General features: G+C 40.3%; 1 protein-coding gene across 1 annotated transcript; it reads right to left on the bottom strand.

The window, feature by feature from the left end:
* Positions 1-5790: 5790 nt before the first annotated feature.
* Positions 5791-19742, bottom strand: cdh19 (cadherin 19, type 2; the record flags this gene model as incomplete). Its single annotated transcript, XM_079181789.1, has 11 exons — positions 5791-6311; positions 7992-8243; positions 9043-9160; positions 9379-9500; positions 10800-10936; positions 12210-12463; positions 14109-14299; positions 15367-15534; positions 17410-17529; positions 19069-19363; positions 19497-19742. 11 exons carry the CDS (start codon positions 19740-19742, stop codon positions 5791-5793), a joined length of 2424 nt encoding a protein of 807 aa, XP_079037915.1.
* Between the last annotated feature and the right edge of the window lie 7654 nt (positions 19743-27396).

A 27396-nucleotide genomic window follows, 5' to 3' on the forward strand; every position in this document is an offset into this window, starting at 1 on the left:
TGCCATATCAGTTTCCAGCCTAATCAAAACTTTGGCCAATTCAATAAAAACAGCCTAAATCTTCACCTTGCCGCAAAATAGTAAAACCAATACATGTGCAATAGATAACACTTCCTAAGCATACAAAACTTCATATCTGCATAAAATAACCAAACATTAAATGTGAGATGAATAGGCTATACACAAATTGCCATGTCAATGTCAATATCAGTAGGTCAATCTGACAAATTAATAAAACTAATGTCAATCAAACATCTCTCAAATTAAATGAGACAACAATATGTGTGGACACAAGGGGGTTTACTGATTTTAGTATCTGTGTTTTTGACCATAAAGTGACAGCTTGTTAATATTGTTTTCACAATATTGTCAAAACCCCGCCAAATGTTGACAAAAGCATCACAAATTTCATCGACCAGCTATTTTCCCCGGCCCAGCTTTATCAAATGTACCCACTTGTGCAGAAACCAGTCACTTGTTTCCTTGATATTTGATAATCTATTGTATTTGTAAGGGACAATGTACAACATATGTACAAGCTACCATTTTATGTATTCTAGTTAGCTTAGCTTAAAGCTAATTTTCATCTGAGGATCCATAGCAACAGTTAGTGTGTCGGTCCAGTCCAGCTACAATACACTGAAATGGAAATTAGATTTTGTTGATTTTCTAATGTTTACAACCGACTCATTTTGGTACAAGAACCCTGTAAAATAAATACCATACAATAACATGCTAAACGATTGAGGCTAAAGGTGCATGTCCCAGGCTAACAGTTAGCATCCTTCCTCACAGCAAGAAAATACTACACACTGGATGGTCTAGTTGTGAACCTGCACAAACTACTGTAACCTCACTTAGTGTGCTTATTGGCCTTGGAAGTTACCTTTTTTTGTAAGTTAGTTAGCCAGGCATGCTAATGATTAAAGCTTACATTTAACTATGAACACACTGTCCATTCCTTACAATTTGGCTCTTTTGTTTTTTGCATTTTGAAAACGGTGAAAATAAAACACACCACCTTCTAAACTTAATATCTTGAGTATTACTCTTAGTGCACTTTAGCATGTGGAGAACACACCTGCCAAACTCAGTTGCTATGCTATGATTGAATCACTGTTGGGGGGAGGGTTTTAGCAAATAGTCAATTTGCATTGTAAACCGTTTCTTCAGCCAGATCCATCAACCCAAAACAAAATTCAGCTTGAGCCCAAATAGTCTTGATAATAATCAAGTTGCCGCAGGTATGATATGAAACTATCAACTGTCTTGTAAATGAGGCCGCATATTATCCCCCAAACAGACACCAATTAGCCTCTGCTGAGCAACAAAACAAGTTTCTAAAGTATTTGCCCAGGATTATTAATTTATTTTTAAAGTCTGACAATCCCCAAGTCTCATCGCAATGAGGGAAAGCTCATCAAGGCTGACATGAAACAACTTGCAGGAAATGTATTCCGTAAATCCCAAAATATTAAAGTTTGCATAATCTATTAACACATTTGCTGTCGGATTTGACACCAGCACACATGCTGGGGTGATAACAGCCTCATGTGTTCAGGCTCATACGTTTGAGATGACTCACAGTTTGCTGAGTGTCGTTTAGGCTTCAGTCTAATGTTCCTGCTCAGTTGTTTGCAATTTGATATTAATGCGATAGGTGGAGAATCGACAAAGGATTTTAATATATAAACATACACATTATTCACATATCATCCTACTCAACCAGTCAACTTATCTTCATCTTCTCAAGCATCTTACTGTAGTAGCAGAGATCAGACATAAAACATAGGGGCCTAATTTATGGAGCTCTCTAATTTGGTTAAAAATACATTTTCATTAAAATCCTTCTCATTGTACACTTTTTAAAATAGTTTTTACCCCTTTTCTCATATTATTCAGGGTCATACCATTCATTTAAAATGATGGATATATGGACACATATTATTATATTCCTCTATCATTGAGTTTTGTTGGATGAAAACTATTAGAGACACTAATAAACTATTGTGATGTTCACAATCACGTCCATGTCTTTATCTTCATACTCTTTAATTACATTCACGTTACCAAATTGCACGTGAATGATCTGATCAGCCAAACCTTGAGGCATACATGTTATTAATGATTTTTTCCCCCCCCTTTTTTTTAAATATAAAAATCTGTCTCAAAATCCTTTCAGGCATCTTTTCAATCAACCCTCTGTCTGCCAAATGAGAGTACCCTCTCAAAGACCCTCCAGTGAGCATTGTGGTGCTTTGTGATGAGTTTGGCACTGGGTTTGAAAAGAAGAGCTGAATCTATAACCTGTTCAGAGGACAGAGACAGTTGACGGAGCAAAATCCTTCACATTGCTGTAATGGGTATAATTACACAAAGAAAGGAGCTGTTAGGTTAAATTACCCGTGATATTCACCATGGGTAATGACAGAAATTCAGAAGGTTAAATGACACCAGGAGCTGAATAACTTTTGACATTAAGGTACTTTTTGAAAAGGGAATATAACGGAGCATTTGTGGGCAAATTCAATACCCTCCATGTTGGACTGTGAAGATTGGTTTGAAAGAACTTTAAAAAGACCTTTTTTTTGAGAGCATCTGTGTCTTTAGAAACCATCGTCAGCCGATGATTTAGTCTAAAAAGAACTGGCCGGATAAATTGTTTCCAACAGTGAAAGCTATTTGAAGCTCACTTTGAGTTGCACTGATGTCTGGAAAATGTCCTGCTGAGTGGCGCACCTATCATACAAGTAACCACGGCAGCAAAGGAAAAGCTGAACAGATTCAAGCAATTAGTTGCTTCCCTCACATTGTCTCTTACCTCAAGGCTTTCCAACTACTTTCCAAATAGGTGTGTAAATATATTTGTGCTCAGTTTTTCCTCCAGTGAGAACTATACTCTCTCTGGTCTAAAAGTCGACCTTTGCGGACAGCAAACAGCCCAATTAGTGGACGAGAAGGTGAAGGGGGCTGGACCTGAGCCCCATGCAATTACCTCAAGTCACCCTGCGAGCGGCCACCCACTCAACAGACGCCATCGTGTTTGCCAATAATTCTGTAAATGGCCAAGAAGAAAGGAGAGAGCCAGGCGCTGTATACATAATTTTGTTCACAGCGCTACAGCTGTTGTGTTTCTGAAGTTTCACTCTATACATTTCAAATCAAGCCTTTTTGTCTTCTCTCAGTCTTACTTTGCTGGAGTTTTGCTGCCAGTCACCCATGTGATCTCTCTCCGCTGCTGATTGGCTTACATGAGTCCTGTGATCTGCTCTCTCGTGACTCAACAAAAAGCAGAAAGTCATATCATACAGCATTATACATGTTAAAGAGATCATATTTAATGGAAACCCCTTCTGTATGTGAACTCTAATTTCTGTGCAAAAAAAGCCTAATCAGGAAACAAAATCTCTATCTCAAAAAAGATGTTTCCATTCATATACCCAAGTGAGGTATGCATTAATTTATATAATTTCATAATGTAAAATACAAATACAAATACTGTACAGTACAAACTGTTCTGAGCAAAAATACAAAATATAAAACATGATAAAAAAGTAAATAATATTACAAATAGTATCAGAATTGTAAATTTCACAGGTCAGTAATACTGTATGTATTATACAATGAGAGTACTAATATCACACTTTAATAACCAATAATTAAAGCATGAATCACATTGTTGCACTCTTTGGGAACCCCCCTTGCATGCTGTACTCTCACCCAGCTCATTATGGTCTAATCTACCTTTTTGGTGTATCAACTTTCTTCTAAGATGGTTTTTCTAGTTGTAGTTCAGATTGTGAGGTACATATATCTGCCAAAGAGACTTTATACCAGCTTGTGACTCAACGACTGGGCGTAGACTAATCTGTGCACTCACTAGTGACCAATTGTCAGAGTGTGTAGCAAGAAAAGAGTGTACAGTAGAGGAGTATCATGTATCATGTCTTGTGGGTGGATCTCATCATAGGCTATTGGCACTGTTGTACATGCAACAAGTGCTTAAACAACACAATAGGTTGTGTGTCAATGCCCTAAAGATCAACCCATGTGACTGATTAAAAACGATCCACCTTTTGATTAAAGTTTGATTAAATTAAGTCAAGAAGTACTTGGTAAAGGCTGCATTAATCAAGAATGGATCAAATGACAATGTGCAATTTTAAGCGGCCTCTCGTAGTGATGAACCAACAAAGACTTGTCACCACCTTTGCATTTCCCCTCATCTTGAGGAGTGCTTTAGCCTTTCTAAACTAATTGTTTTGGTTTTCCAGCCAACAAAGACAGCTCTCAACAGAGTTTTATTTTCAGCTGCAGCAGGAAGCTGTTTTCAGGAGAAGGTTCTAGTAAACCCTATGTGCGCCCAGTGTGACACAACAGACAGACAAGCTAAACATATGCAGCTTCCAGCTAAGAAGCAATATAACTTTCCTCAGGGGTTGGTAGAGAACAAAAGCTAGAAGGAGAGACAATATTGGACTCTGACATAAAATTATTTCCTATATTCTTACACATCTGTTTCAACTGGATGTGTAGTAACGCAGTCACCATAACAACGTCATACTGTGATAATACTGTGTCTTCAACTTGATAAAGGAACATGGTTATGGTTGGACAACACAAACATTCACTTTTGGTGGAACAGGGGATGCAATCTGCAGTTTCTGGAGAGTAAATAACCCTCAACATGTTGTGAGGTCATGCTAAACCCACAGCCAATATTTGCACAACCATAAAAGGTCGCTTGTCAGGAAGAACACAATCAAAATAGAGCAAACAAAAACGGGTCCAAATATGCCAAGCATAAGTTAAATTATTACTATTATGGATTGATTTCATCTTTAAAGAAAATGCTCAACATTTTGTCAAATACACAGAGTCGCTCAGAGTAGTTTGAGAATTAGATACCAATCTCATGTCTGCATGATAAATATGGAGCTACAGCCAGCAGCTGGACAGAAGAATGAAAGAAAATCGCCGACCAACACCTCTTAATCTTCCAAAGGAACAGTCAGGCTAACTCTTAATGCTAAGCTAACAGGATGCTATAGCATTATATTTACCGTACCTACATAAGAGTGGTATCGTCTCCTCTAACTATGGGCAAGAAAGGGAACAAACATATTTCCCAAATTCAAGTAGAACTTGATGGGTGCTCATTTTAAATGCACTGAACTGGTCCATCATATAGTTGGGTACATTTTCCGGTCCGGTCTGGCGTAGCCTATAATCCTAGAGCGGTTTTGATTTTATGTAAACCGACTGAACCGATACGACACCTTCTGGAAAATGAAAAGCCGACGTCAGCAACCTGTGCCGACAGCACCACAGCGCTAAATACAGCTTGTATTGCGTTAGTAATAAGCAATATGACAACTTGATTAACATAACATCATGTTTGCTTATAAACGGACTAATGGAGCCTCTGCCGAGCCAAGGCTGGCAACATGAAGGGGATCAGATGTCTGTAGAGGTGGGAGGCGGAAAAAGTCATGTTTGTTCATTAGAAAATGTGTGTGTTTTGGGGGGTGCTGAGACGAGACCTGGCAGAGTTAGTCTCCAATAAAACTAAAAACGTGCCAATGTGGCAACATTATGAATTTAAAGCCAACAAAATTGGTGCGCAGACAAACACAAACAAGGCAAAAAGGCCTCATGGACTCGCTCGGCCTCATTCTGTTCTTCTCAGGGAGCGGCTGCTGAGTCAAGTGCAACGCCTAGAGGTAATATTATGGTAATATATAGGTAAGATTAGATAAACAGACATTAAAGGAGAAGAAGAAGAGCACCTCAGAAGATGGTGTCTTCCTCTCCTCCCCCATACCACGGGGTGAGTTTAACCATGAAGGGTCTGGGATTACAAACAGGTTGCTCATGTTCAAGCTCCAAAGCGGATGACTCCAGTGAGCTCAGGGATCCTGTGGGAGACCCCGACCCCTCGTATGCATAGGTTCTCAGGCAGTCGAATGGGGGAACGTAAGGATCCTGATCCGCCTCAGCCAGCCTGTCCAGAATAAACTGCCGGAAGACCTCGTCGTCCGGCCCGATGAGGTGGGATTCTCTGAGAGACATCCGTATGCTTGCCCTGACATCCTCCCTCCGCAGCCTCCGCTCCCTCCTCCTCGGGTGGTGTCGCAGCGGGACAACAGGCTGGCAGAAGCCCAGGTCTGCTCCCCCACCCCCCGGTTCTCCGTAATATAGCACCTTCTGCGACACCGTCTCAGGCAGCTCCAGATCCATCACCTCCACCTCCAATCCCTCCTGCTGCTTACGCCGGTGCCTCCTCACCATGAGCATTAGAACTGACAGCACTGCAGACACAACACAGTAGGAGATCATTACCGTTAAACACCAGGGCATGAGCTTAGTGAGATAAAAAGCATCTAGGGTGCCTGATGGAGCATAGCATGAACTCGTGCACCGAAAATAATGGCAGCCAGATTTGTTTTTCTGTAACTTATTGTGGATGCGGAAAATCGAAATGAACGGAAATTAGGCGATAACGTTTTTAATTTCAGCTCACACATAAAAGAAGACTTCTTTATTTGCTCCATGCGGAACAGACTGCTAGAAGAGTGTTTATTTTATTCTGCTGTGTTTTCATCGGGTATTGTGCTCATCCGACAGAATGTTAGCATAGCAGGTATTGTCATTAATCTTTCATGTGATGGGCACAGAGGGGACACAAAGCAGCCGAGGTCATAATAAAGCTCTTCACTATGCAAACCCATCAATGTCCCAGGATGGCATTGCTACTGATGTATTGCAACCAGTATGCTCATTACCTGACATCATCGCTCTGCAAGCTTTCAGCATTTAAAAAGTGTGTGTTAAAGGCACGCTGGTGAGTTTTTAAAAAGGGAATCAAATGAAAGAGCAAATTTGTTAATGAAAAATCCTGCTGTTTAACACACGTTTATGTACTTGCCAAAATGATGTGAGGTGGAGCTGCTCTAGCTCAACAGATCCGCTGAAAAAGAATGACTTTTTTACAACAAAATATCCAACATCAAACATCCATCCATCCATCCATCAATCAATCAATGAACCATCCATCCATCCATCCATCCATCCATCAATCAATCAAACTATACAGACTTTTGGGGAGTTTGATCCTCGGTTACCTTAATTAATATCTAAGGACTATAAGTGAATTAATCATAGCTGTCTGGCAATTATTCAAAGTTGTCAATGTTTTCTATCTTCTGAAAATCTCAGTCTATATTGTTAGTGAATCCTTTTGTGAGGCCACCGTGCAGAAACAATCAGCTCGCTAGTACTCTGCACTTCTTTTGTGTAAACAAAACAGACTTGAAAAATGCCTCTCACGTCGCTCTTGTCAATCACACTGAGGTCTGGAGAAACTCTTGCCAAAAAATTGGCAGAACAAGATCTTTGGTGATTCTGCGGTAGCCTTTTTATTGGCTGTTTGAAAGACGTTTGAAGAAGCCAAACTCCAGAAACAGCATCTTTTCCTTCTGAAAGCACATTATTAATAATAACTTTTAAGTCTGTATTTTAACAAACTCCCAAAAATCAGGTTTACATATGTTAAATGAAACTGATTGGAAAGTATTATTTTTCTTTTCCCAGAGCATTTTTACTTATTTAACAAAATATTATATATTGATGTATTCGGTAATATTTTTGACTTGACTTCTACTAGATTTTGTCAGTTTGTACATTTAGACATCTTTCATTAAAATAAACAAAATGCCCAGCCTTATTTTCTCATCTTTATGTTTCTCGTGAGCGGGTATTCCTTTTAACCACAAAATTGAAGGTTCAATCCCCAGCCAGCTCCTCCTGTCTGCGCGTCAAAGTGTCCTGGAGTGAAACACTGAACCCCAAAGTGGTCCCTGGGTGCTTTACAGCAGCCCACTCACCCAAAGAAAACTGTGTATTCCTTTATACGCATCCTTATTATATCATAGATGGATATTCTGAACTTGGATGGAATGTGAATACAAAATAAATCCATGCTTTCTTACCGCTGAGTGTGACAAGGCAGACCATTAGCCCTAACAAGGTTTGCAGGCTGACGCCCATGGACAGGGCGAGAGCCTCCACCCCCCCTGTGGGACAATGGCCGGCAGGCTGGCAGCTGCATACACTGATGGTCAAAGTGCTGGTACTGGAGAGAGCTGGAGAGCCGCTGTCTGTCACCACAACAGGCAGGAGGTACTGGGGTCGATCCTTGCGTGTAAAAGTGCTCCTTCGTGCCACGATGCTGGCTGTATTGTCTAGAAATGAAGCAAACAGGAGGTGCACTTTTTAATTTCCTAAAAAAAACATGAGGACTGCTTCCACTTTGAGCGCTTATATTTTGGAATTCAGCTGACACACGTGATGCGATTTAAAATACAATCCCAGCTCTCTGAAAGGCAGGCGAACCCTCAAATGTAATTTTCAGTGTGTACAAAAGTAAATTTGGAAAATCTCGTAAGACTTCATCAAGTCACCTAACAATAACCTTTTGAAAGTTAGATATGCCTTGTGGCATTCAAAAATGGGTTTTATTTAATATGCGATTCCTTGTTTTTTCCTGGTTGCTGACGTGACCTGCTTGCACGGCCAACCGCCAAAACAGTTCACCTGCATGCATTTCATTCCGACTTATTCGATACAATCAAATATCCCTCTGCTGCCCATTTTCATAAACTTAAAAAAGTATAGTTTTATCCGGTTTCATGTATTCCCTTGTGTCCCACAGCTTAAAGCCTCCAAACAGAAAATGTTAGTAATTTACTGCACGAAATTTCCTGCAGCAACAAATTTTGTTCACGCTGAGTCTGTCACTGCAGCAGTGCTGTTAGCTTAGCACAAAGACCAGAAACACATACAAATTACATACGAATGGATCAAGAACAATAATATACTGAGATGGGCAAGTTTTGATTTATGGTACTCAAAGTATATTTTGATGCTAATACTTTTGTACTTTGATTTACTTTTTAATTTGTTTCCAAACAGTGGTTATTGACACTTTCACTCAAGGCAGAGATCCAAACATTACTTCCAGCCTCGCTAAATGATTATAACCTTGATTGTCTCTGATAGTGAAGTTTGGATTGATGTGCTTCTCAGAGACCATGGAGAAGTAGAAGTGGTGTCCCTCCACAGGGTCGTCCAGGTCGACCGCACCGAGCAGCTGAATGAGCTGAGAGACACAAAGACACATCTCTGAGAAAATATAAACAGATTTTATTTGTATTGACACTCATATCATTTGAGCTCTTCAATACTAAGATGGCTCCTAAAAATAGTACATTGATGCAATACAATATGTTGCAATATGAAAATGTTTACTGTAAAATGTAAATTCTCAATGTTCTTATATAGTAAATCATGAACATCAGTGGATCATAATATACATACTTCTCCCGCCTGTGTTCCCTCGCAGATAAATGGCTGGTAATCTCTTGCAAGCCTTGGCACATTGTCGTTTATGTCCAGCACTTTGATGAACACCACCACGGAGGAGGATAAATGGTTCAGCGCTGCAGTAGTGAAGATAGACATTTGCTGGAGTCCACTGGGTGCATGTATCATAAATGCTTTCTAAAAGCTCTGTCAAAATAATACTTAAGACTGATGAATGTTTCTTCTTTTAGAAACATGACTCAAAAAAATGTGCAACGACGTTTCTCTTCAAACGAAGACAAAATTAACATGAAAAAAAACGGTGAAAAAGCTAATTCTTCTCAGAAAATTTGAGGTTTTGCTTCACTCTAGATCAGTGGTCCCCAACCTTTTGAAGCTATCCCCTTCATTAATATCGCCTTATGTTAAGCTCATTTTGAACTGGATGTTATTTAGCACTTTTGCTTTTAAAATTGGACATTGTTAGCATACAATAATATCATATAATTGAGCACTCAAGTTTTAGATCTGCCAGGTTTGCATTTGTACTATCACTTAAAGCTGCTGAAGCTGGACAATTCAACCATTTATTGATTACTCCTAGCTAATAATTTCAATTATTTATCAAAAACTTATAAATAACTATTTCAATCTTTTACTTATTACTTTTAGATAATTCAGACAACTGTTTATCCCATTAATTTTAGCTAACTATTCAGGCTGTTCTCATTAACTGTTGGTACTTATACCTACAAAACGTAATGCACCATAATTCATATATAACCCACGTAATCTGTTGTGACCCAGGACACGAAGGAATGCCTCTAAGGAAGTCAGGAGACGTGGTATAAAACCTGACAGTCTATAAGGGGGACAGACAGGACACAGGACTTTCACCCAGGAGACCGCTGCTCTTGTCCCCAGGAAACTACAAGTCAAATCTTAATTTTACAAACTTGCAGTTATCTTAACTACAATCACAAACCTAAACCTAACCAAGTCGGTTTGTTGCCTAAACTTAATCAAGCTTGTGCAGTCTCCCTGATCGCTCGTGTTGCTGGACATTCGAAGGACAACGTACGGCACGTTGAACTATTAACCATTTACTCATTCATTACTTTTAGCTATCGTTTAGTTAGCCGCAGTCTCAACATGTATTGTTTAGGTGTTACAGCTGAATGCATTTTCTCTTGACCAAACCGTAGCTTATATTTTTCAAACTAGTTAATTAACTGCATAGTCTTTCCACATTAAATCAGACAACCGCTGTGCCCCCTGGGGTACTTCTGGCTGTGAACCACTGCTCTAGACAAAATACGTGTCATCAACACATTGCTGTTAATATATTCTGAACAGGTTTCATGACTGAGTGAAAGTGCCATAAGATGGCTGTATCAACAAGATGCTATTGAGCAAAGCACGGACATTCTCCTTACTTGTTTCCTTGGCTTCAACCGTCACATTGTGCCAGTTTGTCGTCTCCCTGTCCAAAGCTTTAGCGACAGTTATAGTTCCATTGTTTGGGTCTATTTTGAAAGCTTTTGTGTTATCACTCCTTTTGTCAATCGAATATCTGGAAGAAAAACCACAGAGACACACATTTAGCAGTCGAGGTTGCTTTTTGGGCCAACAAAACATTGTGATACCACAGGGAGATTAATTAGGCAAACTGCTCATTTTTAAAAATCTGTGACAGATATCCAACAAAGAGAGCACGCACACCAGCTAGTGTGACAACAACACTGAAAACAAAGCGTCTCACACAGATGGCATGGACACAAGTTTATGAATTCTTAATATTTTTTTAAACCTGACAACAGAGCATATATATTTGTCTTCAGTGAGGAAATGTAAAATGTAAAAACAGTGGGGCAGGGAATCTTGTAAATATAGGGACACTTTGTTCAGTCTTTTTGAAATGAATAATAAATAAATAAAAACATGTGGTGCAGCATCACCGTGTCTTGTTTTCTGATAGTGGGTGACAAGTTAGTGCGAGCGATTTATTGTGTTAAAATACATAATGTAAAATAAACAATAAAAAAAATAAAAAGCATCATCCACAGACCAAGCAGAATTGCTCATGTGCTGCACAGGTCTTTCACACTACCATACCTTTAGGACTCATTCATACATGTTACAGGGTAACAAGGTAGTGAAACACACTGACTAATGAATCATTTCTCTGAGCCATTTTTTTTATAACAACACAGAAAATAAGTCAATTTGACCAAAGCAAACTTAATCATATTTAGAAGAACTGTGGAAACCCCTTAAATGTCAGCCTGAATTTATTAATCAATGAGACACTGTCTCCAAAGGGACAGTAATACACGCTAGGCTGAGGATGATATGCAGCACCTGCCACTCTTAAGCTCTGCTGAGATGGACTACAGGCACCAGTACTGCTGATGTCTCCTCTGCAACGTGCCCCAGTTACAAATGACTGCAAATCTCAATTCCATATGCCACAGCGTATGGTGCTTTATTACATCCCTACGTCCTAGCCACGTCGCTTTGTGATAATACCACGGCAATAGATAGAAAAAGCCTGTGAGGTGTGAAAAAAAAAAAGAATCGTAATGATTTATTCAGCGGGGATCATCTCCTACTAAAGTAATGTGAGATAAATATGACCATGTACAGGGTATCCAGAGATCAAGGGTAAAAATGGATGCACCGAGCCAGTAACACTTTTCGGAATGGAATGATTTTTCACCGTGTGGAGGAACCTGTCTAGGGACGTTACGCACCCACCGGCTTGGGCATCTGCCTCGTCATTATCATACTTGCAGTTGGGTGGCAGGTGCCATTCTTCCTGGTTTAGACGGTTCACATTACTGTACCTGATGGGATTGTTGACTGTGTCAGTGTCTCTGGCACTAACACTGCCAACGACAGTTCCCACGGCTGCATTTTCAGGGACTTTCCACTCGTAGGCCACTGAGAGGAAGACAGGCGGCTCATCCACGTCATCCACGACAATCTTGAGCGTCGTCCGGTCCCTGAACTCCTCCAGAGTCAGAAAACGAGTGTCCACGTGATCATTGACTGCCTCTGCGGCCATGACAAAACGTCTTTTGGTTTCATAGTCCAAAGGCTGGGAGAAAAAGAAATACCTTTAAACAATTCATATTATTACAGAGGCTCCTATAAGCAGAGAACACCTGGTCCATCATCATTAAGCAGGCTTAAAGAGTAACAGCTTTCCAAATACGCTTTGCCAACTTGAATTTAAGACAGATGATTATTCCTGAGGGAGCAGGACACGACTCTGACTAGATGTTACAATTGTTTAGTCAATGTCAATAAGTTCCCAGCTGTGAACATGCGCTTAAATAATACTGCGTTTAAGAGCTTTTTTAACATTATGATCCCAGTAATAAGAAAACAGCATGAAAACTATTATTGCATTTCCAAAATGATTCAGAGACAGAGTCAATAATGTGTTTGTTATTTCATTATCACGGCATCTAAATTGAATTCTCCTGTGCGATGAAGAAGTATGCTATACGTGGGGGGAAAAAAACAGAGCACAAGTCTGAGCGGAAAACAAGAGTAATCTGAGAGTATATTTAGGACTGTCAGGTGATGGAATGTAACAAAGTATATTTACTCAAGTACCTTTTAGTTCAGTTGTACGAAATATGAACCAACAAATAGAACATAATGCATTATTAGGGGTTAAGTTAACCAGCAGTATATAAGGTGAATACATGTAGCCCCACCTTTAACAGCTGCAACATTAAAGTGATGAACACATTGATGCATCAATAATTATAATTCAGTTATGTGATTATTACTAATAATAATAATTAAATGAATAAATTCCAGTCAATCAATCACTTCTTACTGTTCTCTAAATGATCTTCGGATGGAGCCAGGCTAGCTGTTTACTATGGTTTCCAGTGTTTGTGCTAAGCTAACTGGCTGTAGCCTTATATATACCAAAAAGACTTGAGAGCAAGAAATTGAACAAGCATTTTCCCCCAAAATGTCCAAGCTTGCTTCAAGTCTGTTACACAAAAACACTGTGAGGTTTAGAACAAAGTGATACTTCAGCTCTCATTTTTAGAGGTACCCGCTCCCACTGACTCCACTATTTTGCCAGTAAGTAGACAAATGTGGGACATTTCACATTGTCCCAATAGGCATACAGTCCTTGTCCCTCTACACAACTAACTGTACAGTGATCCCTCATCTAATGTGTCAATTGGATACAAACTGGCTAATTTCAGGGCTGATATGCAATCATCAAAGCAAGCTATTTACATTCCCCATGCTCAAGCTGAAGCCTAGCATTCACGAGTTTATTGTGCACATTGGCTCAGATTACGCTGCTATATGTTCGTGACCTGGAAAGGAGTCAATATTGCTGCCAGGTGTGTGACTCTGTGTGACTGTTGGGTCCCTGTGCCAGGCTCTTACACTGTTGCGTCTGGTCGGCTTTGATGCTGCTGCTGTTGTGTCTGCCAGCTGTCTGTGTGCGCGCAAAGTGCCAGGATATGTTGCCGTGCCCTCTAACAGCCGAAATGATTTTTTCAAATTTGGTTCGCGTTGGTGTCTGTAATGTTAATTCAATCCCTAACGCCGGAGATTAAAAAGGAGTTTTTGTTGAATTAATGTCTCAGAACCTAATGATACTTTGATTTCTGTCTGCACTGCTGCCCTTGACACATCAGATTAAAGAAAGCCATATCAAATTAATATATTAGACAAAGTGATAATGTAGTGTATGTATTCACCTTGGCTAGCAGAACCACTCCCTCCTGCGTCACTGGATCTGTTTTAATGATAAAAGTGGAGCTTTCCTCCAGGTCATCCTCCAGACTGTAGGTCATCCTGGCATTGATGCCAGTGTCTCCATCCTGTGCCATGATCCTGCCCACTGTGGTGCCCACTGCTGCATTCTCAGGGACGGCAAATGCGTACAGGTCTGAAGAAACGAGGATGTTTTAAACGATTAGCCGGAGAACGTTGGAAATTCAAAATCTTGATGATGTCAAATTGGTACTTTTACAGCACGTAACGCAAGCTCACTTTCGGTAAAAAACGACAAATTAAAAAAAGTTTCTTTACTAAAACATCGCCTACATCGCTTGACAGAAAGTTGTTAATAGTTTGTCAAGAGAGTCTGCTAGTGTGTAAAGTGATAAGAAGGGAGAACATTGTGGTGGAGGGTCAATTTGTGTGAGTCACAGATAAATCGTGGCAACTCCACGTAATCCCAGCAACTCACTAATAAGGAGATGAGAAAATGTGATCGTGTCTTTGAGCGACTCTATTTGGACGGCTGCCACAACTGGGAGGAATTTAACAGCAACCAGCTGCTCCTGGAAAAAAAAAAAGAATCCCTGATAATAATTACCAATTATGTTACAAAACAGAGGGCGCAGTTCAAAGTGAAGTGTGGTCATACAATATTTATAAGGCCTTTTGACTCAACGCTGAATCCAAGGGATACAGTAGCACCGGCAATGAATGCGAATGTGACATTAATAGTTAAAGGTATCATCCTTGCTGTCTCATTTCTACAGAATTGATTTCTTCCCAGGGCATTCATTTAGTGGGGTTTATCACTGAGAAGCCTAGGTTTGTTTCTAAAGGTCATGACAAATGTCCTTTCATGTGTGAATGATTAAATTCATCCAGTGGGCGACGCGTGCGCATTTGCACGAGCAGATGAACATCTCTCTCTCTCTCTCTCTCTCTCTCTCTCTCTCTCTCTCTCTCTCTCTCTCTCTCTCTCTCTCTCTGTCTCATTCTTAGACCGTCTCCTTTTAATTTCAGCTGCCGGCTGAATAACAAGACGTGCACAGCCGAATGCAGCGCCGGCAGCACAAACCCACCCACCCGAACCGGAGAAGTGTTATCAAATAAATGCCTCTTAGGTGTAATATTAAACATGTCCTCGCAGTCTGCAACGCTTTGTGCTCTTTCATTGATTCCCGGAGTGTGTATGGCCCGGTGTTTGCATCACTGTGACTCATAGAAGTGACTCACGATGCTGGAAAGTGGGTCCGTTGTCGTTGACATCAGTCAGGCTGACGGTGACGGTGGTGGAGGAGGAGTAACCGCCGCTGAGACCAAGCATATCCTTTACCTGCACCACCACCAGGTACTGCTCTCTGGCCTCGCGGTCCATGTTTTGCCATGATGTTACAATAATCCCTGCAGGTGGAGGAGACAGACAGAGAGGAGGTATACAAGAGGTTCATAGGATGCCATCAAGTGTATCTGTGGGTGGTTTTCTGTGTTTGTTTCATTGAAAATGTAAGTAAACTTTGCCTCAAGTAGTCTTCAAGGGTGCCTGCAGCAAAACAGCACCACTAGAAATTTAAAGTCTGCAAACTTGATTGATACATTATAATATCAAGAGAGCTGTTTAATGACTAATGCTTCCTCCGTCTGGCCAAAGTGGAGACTGTGGGCGACTGTAAACCGAACAATTAGAATCAAGAGAATTAGACGCTATTTTTGCCTAAGATGTCAGCTTTTAAACTACTTATTCATCTAATCTTGTGTTTAGATTACATCATTTTTTCAGCAGCCATTAACTATCTTATAGTCAGACATTATTTGTATTGGTAACACACCTGACTTAGCCACCTGGTCAGTTTGTATCTTTTTTAAGGATAACAATGTTTATTTTTCCTCATGTAAAGACCCAAACCAAATATTTGTCAGTGTGTCTTTCATTATGTTGTCTGTCCGTCTCAAGTCTATTCATTCCTAAAAAAAAGCCTTGAAAATGTCCTTTTTTAGAAAATGTTACACAAAAAGAACTAAATAGTGTATCTGTTGGGGACTATAGTTTTAGCAGAGGGTTATTACATATTTGATGTAATAAATATTCATCAAGGCTGTGAAGTGCCAATGTTCTTTGCAATGAAGGAACAGCAGTGCGATCAGGTATAAAACCTTCTGGTCTGAAAAGTGAAGCCAAAGGGGGAGAGCCTTACACTAAAAAAAAAGAAGTCTGATTGTATAAAAGTCCATGAACCTACTTCTCACTTGATTTGTTACCAAGAAAAACATTACAAACACGAGTTTATGGTCTCAATCGCTAGTTTCAAGTCTTTTTTAACCTTTTCACAGTTTGTTTTCAGTTCGTGGATGTTAATTGTAACCTTTTTTGTCCACAAAAAAATGTCATATTTAGCATTTGGTTGTACTTGGTGGTGAAGATGGCCTATGTACAGTCCATTGTGAGCAGCACTGTGCCTCATTGATGATGCAACACATTTTGGAGAACAATGGAGCTCTATTGCACAGAGGAATAATGTATATTGGACTTTGGAAACAGTATTTGCTCCGAGGATCAATTCATTGGTGGTTTTAGTCTTTACATGGAATCTAAATAAGAAAAATATAAAGTATCTCCAGGCTTATCCTTAACTGAAGCCTTGAGCAGAACTAACTTATATTGACTGCTGCCCACTCCTCAATGAAAAGTCGGTTCCCCCAAAAAGTTAGATTTACCCTTTTACACATTGCATTCATTTGCATGTTAACATTTTTCTGACATCAATAATGCCATTCCCCAAGTCTTGACCGCAGAGGTTAACAATGTGTGTGGGAAGTGCTGCAACTGACCTCTGTATCACACAATAAATGTACATGCATTGGCATCAATTGAACCAGACTCCTCGTAGGGGTGTCGACACTCACATATTCCCCAATGGCTTCAAAACAGTAGCTAAATCTGTGAATAGTTGTTTAAAGGAAAAAAAGTTGCCTGGGGAATTTATAAAATTTTCAAAGTGATGAGTAGTGAATCACTTGTCAAAAGTGACTAGGACCAGAGGGAGAAAGACAAAACAGATTTCAGTCTCAAGAGTCTGAGATTGAAAACATGTCTGCCCTTCTGTTTATTTTTTAAGCCCACTCGCTATGAAGTTAAACATTATTTCTGCACAGCCAAATCTCTAGTGCGCCTCCCTAAAAGCCCAAACTGTGGTTGTCGAGAGATTTGCGCAGCTTCCACTGATAGCGACTAAAGTCAGTACAGTTCAAGCTAAAAGCCTTTTTATCTGGAAGGGGTACCCGTCTTTGGCTCCACAGAGAAGTAGGGCTCCCCCTGCAGGATGGAGTAGATGAGCTTGGCGTTGTTTCCAAACATGGGATCATCAGCATCTGTGGCTGTCACCTGGGCCACTGTGGTCCCTGTGGGGGGGGGGGAGCAGATCACACCGTCAGAGTTAGCTCGGGCAGCAGTTCCAGTCGACGGGGAAATAAAGTGATTATGCCACAGTCCCGCAGGGTCTGTCTGTCTGGCTCAGGGGGGGAGCAGTGGGAATGGAAGGAGGGAGGGGGGAGGTTGCGGTAGGGTTCGGGGAGGGATGTTGACAATGGGGAGGATGGTGGGGGAGCAATGTTGGCCTTTCACAACTCCGTACGGCTGTGCAGGTGTGTGTGACAACCTCCACAGCCCTATAGCGACATCTCTCTCACCATCCACCTGCTGCTCGTTTTCTCTCCATCGCATTCTCATTCAGTTTCGCCTCTCTATCTTTCACACTTACTACCCTTTTCTCCACTGACCATATCCTCTCCCTCAGTCCTCGTCCATCTTGTTCTTTTTTTTTTTTCTTTCCCAGAAAGCACTCTGCTTTTTTTTTCTACACAGGCAGGGGGTTTACCACAGCATTTCAACCTTCCCCTATCGCTTTCTTTTTCCGAGTCAAATGCATTATGATTTATTACGAGCGAGATATTGCTGCAAAAGCAGATTACATATAAATTGAAATGGTAATGTTTGTGGTATGAAAGGGCAGTGGTTATAATAACATTATATAAGAAATGTATCCACAAAAGGCATCCAAGCTACAATTCAGAATCCAATACTTTTAACTTCCTGAATGGGGACAGGTGACAGACATTTATATAACCTTTTGTTCATTGTCTTCAGTCAAGATTTAAGTTAAGAAAAATCATTTTAAAAGTATAACTCTGGAAACAATAAAGCCAATTGCAAGTTTATAGCAAAGTTGAAATTGTATCCGTAAACAACGTAATCACCTGTTTGTGCGAATAATATGTTAAATACATAATTCCCTTGACACATTGGAATTATAAGTAAGCCATTAGCATATAACAGGTCTTACCAAAACCAGGCATTAAAAAGTCAACTTGTCTATATTTGTATCGTAAAGACATAAGATCTGTTGACAAGAAAGCCAATATGCATATTTTGTCACGAACCAAAGTACAAATTTAGATTTTGTTGCTAGATGAAAAGTAAGGGGGTCAACCCTTGGAGAAGAGTAATAGCTGTACACATTCTCAACTCATCTAACAATTGCCAAGATATTTCAGTCTGAACTAAAGTTGCCGACATCAAAAGTAACATTCATCAAAATCCCTTTTCTGGCTAAAGCACAGACCTCACTGTCAACTGATTTGTATATAAGTACCATTCATTCAGTACAACGCAGTTCCAGTAAAAACTGATGACAGTGAGTGGGGCCTGTGGATCACCCTGAGTAATAGGGACATTAGGAGGGAATGTTGGAAACGGATGCTGCTGTTGAATTTTCAGCTTTCTTTGAAACTGACATTTCAAAAATGTCATGAATATCCATTCACCTCCACTGTATTGACAACATCTCTTTTGTTGAACCGACCCGTTATATTTCATTTAACTTGCCTGTGCTTTTTTTTTTTTTACTGTTAAAACTTTCCTCTCGTCTTTCAAAAACATACCGGTTGGACACATCTCAGGGATGCTGGACACATACGGTTCGTTCTGGAACTGCGGGACATTGTCATTGATGTCCTGCACCTTGATGATGAACTCTGACTCGGGTTCCTCTGGTTCATTGGACCTCCTGTTGATAGCCTGGGCTTGAAGGACGTAGAAGGCTTTTTCCTCTCGGTCGAGCTTTTTGAGTGTCCGGATCTCACCAGAATACTCATCCATCTCAAACGCATCTCCGGCCCCTTCTCCTGATAATATGTACTTGATGGAATATTCACCTCGGTCATAGTCGGATTTGAGCTGCAAAAAGAAGAGGGGGAACATCAAAGCTTGATTTGAAAAAATAAAAAACTCAGAGGTAACCAGAAAACAAGCTTTTTCAAAGAGAAGTAGCGTGTCAAGGACATGGAGGACATTCAAACTGAAATGGTACCTGGCCAATAACGCGAGGAGTGGGATCTTCCTCGGGGACAAACAGCTGTTTCCAGATCCAGCCTCTCTTCAGGCGACGGTGCAGATGAGTGGACCCTTGGGCCAATTGTTGGGCTTCCAGACCCTGAGTACCTCCCATATCGCTCAGCACCCCGCCAGGAATCATAGAAAAGACCGTAACGATGGCCAACACACTCGGCATGCTCATTTTTACTGTCCATCCGTGCATTTCCTCTGCACTTCCCATGGTTAGTGGACAGAGGACGGAGGTTTCACTGGTCCAGTATTACCAATTCTTCATTCAACAGCACAGTAATTCATGATCCCGGCAGTGCTGTATCCCATCTCGTTACGATGTGGTTTGTATGCATGCTCATGTCTCTGAAATAAAAGTTAACAATTTAATTAATGGCTGCAGTGAGAAACTCCAGCAGTGCACAGCATTTGCAAAATGAGGAAATTTAAGTCTCTGGCACTGTGGAATTCAAAAATCAAGTGTTTAATTTGACAAAGCTTTAAATACATAGGTGTAATATTCTGTATTTCTTCACAAAGCTCCATTTAAAAGCTGTATAATAGAAAGTCAAATCTGACTTGGAAGAGTTTACTTGCAGTAAATAAAAAAAGTGGTTTAAAAAAAGAAAAATCAAATATGAGCATGAATACGTGCCGTGATTGAGAGTGAATGTAAACTAGTTAGCGAGTGTGAAGTAAACGTGTTAGTTTATCTATTACGGTTAGCTGTTTGAATAAAAAAGTTGCTAAAATGAATGAATGAATGAATTAACTCTTTTAAAATATTTAAAAATCTTAATCCATTACTTGAAGCTAACTATTTCAACCGTTAGATATAAATGGTTAAAATGGTTCATGTTACATGTAAATAGCTGCAGCTTCAGCTATTTTAAGTATATTAAAATACAACATTTACCAAACAAAACCAAACATTGACAGTTCAATTGTATGAAAACACCATTGCACCCTAACAATATCCCCTTTTCTGTAAATAATAGTGTTCAACAACATCCAGGTTAAAAATAAAATTCAACATGATGGGTGGCGTCGATGAAGGCAACTTGAGGTCAGCACGGCTATGGGGCTTGGCTGAGAACCAAGTGTTGTCCTTGAGCTCTGTGATGACATTAGGATTACCCTTTTATCCATCCCAAGAGTTATATCAAATCTGTTGCACAACAGCAACTCAGATGTATAACAAATTCAACTAAGAAAGCTGGATCAGGGATTGCATTTTACACGAGAAAGACAAACCCTTTGTTCGTCTTTTGCCTCCTGAACAGGCGTTTGAAAACAGCCCTCTGTTTTGAATTCAGACAAGGCCCTGCATTGTGTTTCACTGGGGGGGGGAGCAGGGCCTGAACATCATTCCTAAAGCATGACACTGCACTCTGCAGCTGACTAATGAAGATTTCTAATTAGATCAATGTCTCCCCAGACATGGAAAACAGAGACACACATGCCTCTGACCAACTATGAGTGGAATCGATGCAATTATAATGTGCACCAGGGTCAAGAGTGAAAGGACAATGAAAGTCAGACAAGACAGCAAATTAGTCAAGACAACACAAATACAATATCTTAAACCCCCCCCCTGTCAACGTTAACGGGGTTAACTGTGGTGTGCTTTTCATTTTCTTTCTACTAGCAGCAATAATGATCCACTGTCAACGTGTCACTGTCAAAGAGACGAAAATATCACTTGTGTGATCACTGGCCTTTTCATTTCAGTAAATTAGCAATTCATTTCTCCGGTGAAATTAGTATTTTTGCCTCTGAAGCAGAGGTGTGTTTACCCGGAAACTATGGATGTTCCTTTGCTTTCTCATCATTACAGTTATGTCTCTTGCAGTCTTACAGTCTCTTACAGTTGTTTGCTTTGCGAAGCCACACAAATTATTTGTCTAGACACGAAACCCTGAACCCGACTTTACTGCTCTCCAGTCAAGCAGCAAACCATACATCACCAGTCAGTGGGATCAGACGTTATTAAGGGCTAGGAGTAACGGCCATAATTCTAAAGCGTTCTAATAGAGTTTTTTGACACTGTTATATCAGCACATAACATATAGAGTCCCAAATATGTGGACACCTTAATCCAAAGTGCTGTGCAGGAGCGCAAGTGCATGCATTTTTAGCATGGGTGGTCCCGGTGGAAATTTAGAATATACTTCAGGACGTCGTTTCAGCGGTTAGAGTAGTTGCAGCGTTAATGCTTAACAGCTCATAATGTTCATGTTTAATCTTGTAAAACTAAATTAGCTGCCAAGACCCATTTGTAATGGGCTGGTAAAATCAATTACTGACGCAGGCTTTTATTTCTGAAATTCAATTTCAATACAGACCGTGAATGAGAGTATGTGTTTGTGCTTATGTATGTCTTTACGGGCCAGATTCAAATCTCTGAGCGTTGCGGAGTGACAGTCCAATTAGTAGCCAGTGAATCGTGAGCTGTTATGGTCTTTCATGGGGCTGCCAAGCACGCGCCCAAACTGAACGCCTCGAGACGATACTAGACAACAGCCCTCAATGATGTTACTCTGAGCAACTGTTTGGCTGCCAGCATGCCAAGGAGTCTGCTTAAAAAAACCTTCCCGGGGGTATCGGCCTTTACTGATGTGGCTGGAATAGTGCACAGGTCAACAGATGTTTTGGTGCCAATTTAACAAGATGGGTCTTTCGAGAAATAAGTGATGAAATTCTGGGAAAATAATGAGGGGACCATAAAAACTTCCAGCTCCAGGTCTGTAAATAGCAAAGGTATTAGGGAGCTGGAAAAACACATGTGCATGTGTGACAGCTAACTTGATGGTGCTTGATCATAATTGTGGCCGATTTTAAAAAGTATAATATCCATATAGTGTAACCCTATAAAAACACAAATCAATCAGGTATCATTAAATGCCCTGAGAGGAGTCACGAGAAACTAAAAATATCCCCAAGAAACGCTAAACTCTACATGGTCAATTTTCTCCTTTCAAAAAGAAACTCTCATTTCGACATGACATGCAGAGTGCCCTGTGGTTGACAGCCATTCATTAGCTCGGCTAGGCCTTCCTCCCACTTCCAGCACACCTCTTGTAGCCTGTATGTACAGTACATGCCTCTCTGCCACATGACAGAATGACAATGAGCTGCAGTCTCACAATGTTAAGCACCAGATGTGCTGAGACCGTGGCATTATTTTCCTATATGGCGATGTGTTCTAGTTAACAAAATGTCGCTCCGTTGTAGAAGCGGTTCGGGGATGCTGTTAAAGATGTTTAATCGTGGCAATAACGGAAAAGAATCTTCTACTTGACATTGTGAATGACACATCAATATGCACTGCCAACGCTAACTGCTAAGTAATGCCAACTCTATTTGAGCATTAATTATGTAGTTTTTCCAGCATCATGGAAAAATATGAAAAGGTGGAAAGCTGAAAACGTGACAATGGATCTGAATACAGACTGTATAGCTATGAGCAACCTTGAAGACAAATCCATCTGTTAAGCCTCGCTTCTTTAAATTCACCCTTCCAAAACAATGTCCTTAATTGGTCATTTGGGAGCCTATCATGGGACCTGATGTTTACTGTTCAGCTCTGTAAAACAACAGCGCTGACATGTTGTTCATGTTTCCTAAATCAGGACCTCAAATGAGTCCAGAGACTGAGTGAGAACAACAGGGGAATGTCAAGCTATCATGTACTCGCTAGAAAGTAATTTGTTTGTTATTTTATTATGTGCACAAGTGGAAAAATCATTACTCTTCAGCAAAGTGTTCTGAATTTCCTCTGACATTTATCAGCGACAGGACTTCATCCCATTATTTTTTTTTTTTCCCTTTTTCATCAAAAACAATTAACTGAAGCTAAAAAAAAAGAGAGTGGTGAATTTAAACTACAGGCAATTATCCATACAGAATTAATTATGGTGATAAAAGTTTGTAACACAATTTCTCACAAAGTTTCATCAAACATATGACATGGACAACATTCAGGGAGCAGAGAATGACAACATTCTTTCCAACATACTGAACTGCTACATCATGTTAGCGGTTCCCACACCTCTCATTGTTTGGCCAAGGTTTTCCCCTCGTACACTGAGGATGTTCTGCGGTTACAAATGTGGTATTTGTGCCTCACTGTCTGCTGCCTTTGAATGAGTGGACCAAACTATTGGACGTCTGAAAGAAAGGTCAGGGAAACTGTAAAATAATTATTAAATCACACCACATCACTCAGGCGGTGGACTGAACTGAAGGATCGTGTTTTGTTGCTATAATATAAACTAGTACAAAAAGATCAGTTACTAAATACGGCATTTCTTTTTTAAAAGTGTTTATTTCTATGAAATTAACATTTTAGATTATCAATACAGCTGCCTCAAATTGTCAACTCTGAATAATCACTTTGGTAAACTAAGATTCCACTTTCCTCAGCACGCTCTTCCTCCACAGTGTAAAACGTCATTGTCAGTCATTTCAGAAGCTGCAACAAAAAAAGCAAGAAGCCATCTCAAAAGATGCTGATTTCTCGCTGCGTGACGAACACAAAGAACCCTTTAAATGATTATGAATCTCAGAATTCCTGCTGTTGCTTTTATGTTGAAAGGTGCATTTGCTCTTCGAGTTCCTCTATCCATCCTTTCCTGGATAATACATGAAATTGCGTCTAAATATCTTCTGACAGAACAAAACCCTCTCACAGGATGTACAGCGTCCACCACCCACACCCACCTGTTTGTGTGATTCTGCTGTCCCCCGAGCCACTTGTCACCAACCGCCGTCGAGAGAGATCATCGCAGGGGTGTGAAGAAACACAATCTGCTTAACTAAATGCCCTGGTACTGGAAAGCAATTCAGTCACCACAATAGCAGAAGCGAATGCGTCTGGTTTTCACAATGCCTAATCCCCTCCGCTGACGACCTCCCCTTTTCTTCTTCTTCTCTCCCCGTTTCTGCCCTTCTCAAACTTCCCGGGGAAGAACAAACACAGGCTCTATTGTCTGGGACTCTGCAGAACACTCGGGGCCTTCATCGCCATGCAAATAGTCACAGCCAGGCTTACAAATGGATTTCTATCTTTTCACCCTCTCTGGTTTTTTCCTCCCCATTTTTGTGAACAATCCAGCGCTTATTAGAGTTGAGATGGAGCATGCAGGGGACGGTAATTCATCCACTGTATGACAACTATTTCTGCTAGTGATAGGAAGGCAACAGTCTGTTTTTTGACATTCAAGCCGAGAGGGCACGCTGTTACTGCACGTTCTGATATGTTCGCATTCAAGAAATTGACCTGTCATGACACGGAGTATGCAAAATAACTTGAGACGTTGTTTGTCCTCCACAGTCTCCCGGATGTTTACATGTACATGTATTGAGGGCCACAGTGGGAAATAAAGGGTGGGTCAAATCACCTCAGCTCCTCTGGATAGAAAGACAGATCTATCACTCTGAAACGCAGTCTATAAGGTTTTTATTATGTCGATGTTTGGAATATATCAGAATACCAAAACGGTGGATTTGTTGAAGCCAAATCACAAGAAGACTTATGGATGAAAAATCTAAATGTTGTGTTTTTTAACTGATTATAACTGAAACAAAGCTTTAAAAGGAAAGGAAAACAATCATTTAAATGTAGCTTGTTTTTGAATTGAGTTGATTTAAATTATGCTGTAAAAACTATTTCTAAAACAGGTTTTTCTTCCTTTTTCTTAAATCCTGAATCAGTAACCTTCTTTACTTTCTCCATGTTTCTTTGGCTCCACTATAAAATCCTGTCTCCCCTCTAATTAACCCTAAATATAAAACGGCTTCCTTTGACTACTGTTAATTGCTTCAACAGTCGATTAATTTAATGTTGTGGGAGTTAATTAGCTACGGAGTTTCATTAATGCTAATTTAAACTATAGTAACAAGTCAGATTAAGTTGATTGAATCAGCATTATAGTAAAAGTGACAAACAAGTGACAAAAAAGTTTTCCAAGGTTTAATTGTTCGGTTTTCTATTGTTATTGTACCTCTTGAGTTTTGATTCGAGCAAATCCCATCAATCATATAAAATCGCACTTTCCAGTTGGCTAATTATAATTTCACAATTACGAAAGTGTGTGATTATGCGCTAATTTACTGATTTCTCCCTTATCATAGCTAGTGAATTGAAGTTGCGGGTGGAACTTCAAATGAGTGAGCAGTGCGCCTGTGCAAGACCATACGAGTAATAAACTACTTTGTTAGGTTCAGGGAAAGATTGTGGTTTGGGTTAAAATAAGTACGTTTGTTATGTAAAATAACTGTGTTCGTTATGTTACATATAGGCCTTAAGTTACATGACAAAAGTAAAGTAATATAAGTCACTTAGGTGACAGGAAGTCGTTTCAAAACATTGCCGGAGCTTGTAATCGTCATTTTTGTTAAAGAGTATCTTTTGTACAATGTTTTCAGAAGAGCAATGCTTGAACGGCGTTTACCCTCCACTTGCGCCCCGCTAATGATGGTCACTCCAATTTCAACAAGTTAAAAGTTTGTCATTTATTGAGTCTTTTTTTTTTTGACAACCAAATAACCTTTTGGTTAAAATACACAAAGAGCATTCATTAAGTGCTTCTCGTACACATGCTAACCCCCCGAGGGCTAATTACAAACCTGCAGAATGCTAATAGATTCAATCATTAGAATGTTCTAACAGGAGAAAGCTAGCACTGTTGGGGGCGTAAATGTCTCCTCAGTGGACACACCATCGTTCCCTCAGAACTTTGTGACAGGGTGGAATTTGTTATTTCGGTAGTTGAGATTAGTTCTCCGCGTGAACTCCTCCGCCTCCCATTCTGATTCCATATCAAACAGAGAAATGTCAGGACCTGCACTGTGACATTTAAAAACCCCATTGTAGACCTTGTCTAATTGAACCTCCCTCATTATAATGATGGAGTGTGGACCGACCACTGCAAAAGAACATCAGACATGAAAAGCTATGGTTTGGTGCCAGCACGGATTATTTACATTCCCGCTGTCTTCTTCTCCCTGAACGCAGCGGTGAACCGGACTATCTCTCAGTCTCCGGTGACATTTCAGGGCTGTCAAATGATGGGCACAGAGTAATGGTCAGCATATTTGCGACAAGATAAAGGTGAGTCCGGTCAAATCAGCATTCACAGGGATGTCATGTTGTGTAAATAATGTAGGCTGTAATGGTGATAAACTGCATGCTGGTATCCTGTATATTTCACTATCAGCAAAGACATCATTCTGCTCACAGGAAGCACAAAGAGAAGATAATGTGGCTCCGACATTAAACTGATGATTTCACACCGGCGTACTGTGTTGTTTTTCACATTTTTCCCCGCTGTTGTGCTCTTCTGATTAATGATTTCTGAATATTTCTTTAATGCCTAATCCAACACAACGCACGCGTCAATATAAAGTTCACAAGTTCAGACTCACAGGAGATGAAGCTCTGAGCAGTTCAGGCTCCGTCATGTCGTGCCCTTCACGGCTTACATTCATATTGTTGCATCGTCTCGCTGTAATTGGAAGAAGAATAAAGCGTCATTGGCATTCTGCTCAGTCCACTGTGGTGAATTTGATGAGAATGTCACATTAAAAATGCATGTACCTCATACGTTCTTTGGCCTTTGTCTTTAGCCATGGGAAACAGTGGACACTTATGACAATTAAGGACGGAGCTGACGCTGCCCGAGGTGGATCTCTCTATTCGACAGGAAACATCAGCATCTCCTCCCAGAGTCTGCCTCCTCCACATGAGACCGAGCATTTGTCAACCGCATGGGCTGATGGAGGGGAAAAGAAATTGGGTCGCAATTGAAAAGTTGCATGGACTTCTAAACAAAAGTCGGAGAGAAAAATGAAACAAAAAAGGATTTCATCGGATAAATGATACA

Source organism: Pholis gunnellus (assembly GCF_910591455.1).
Source record: "Pholis gunnellus genome assembly, chromosome: 20".
In the NCBI taxonomy this organism is placed as follows: domain Eukaryota; kingdom Metazoa; phylum Chordata; class Actinopteri; order Perciformes; family Pholidae; genus Pholis; species Pholis gunnellus.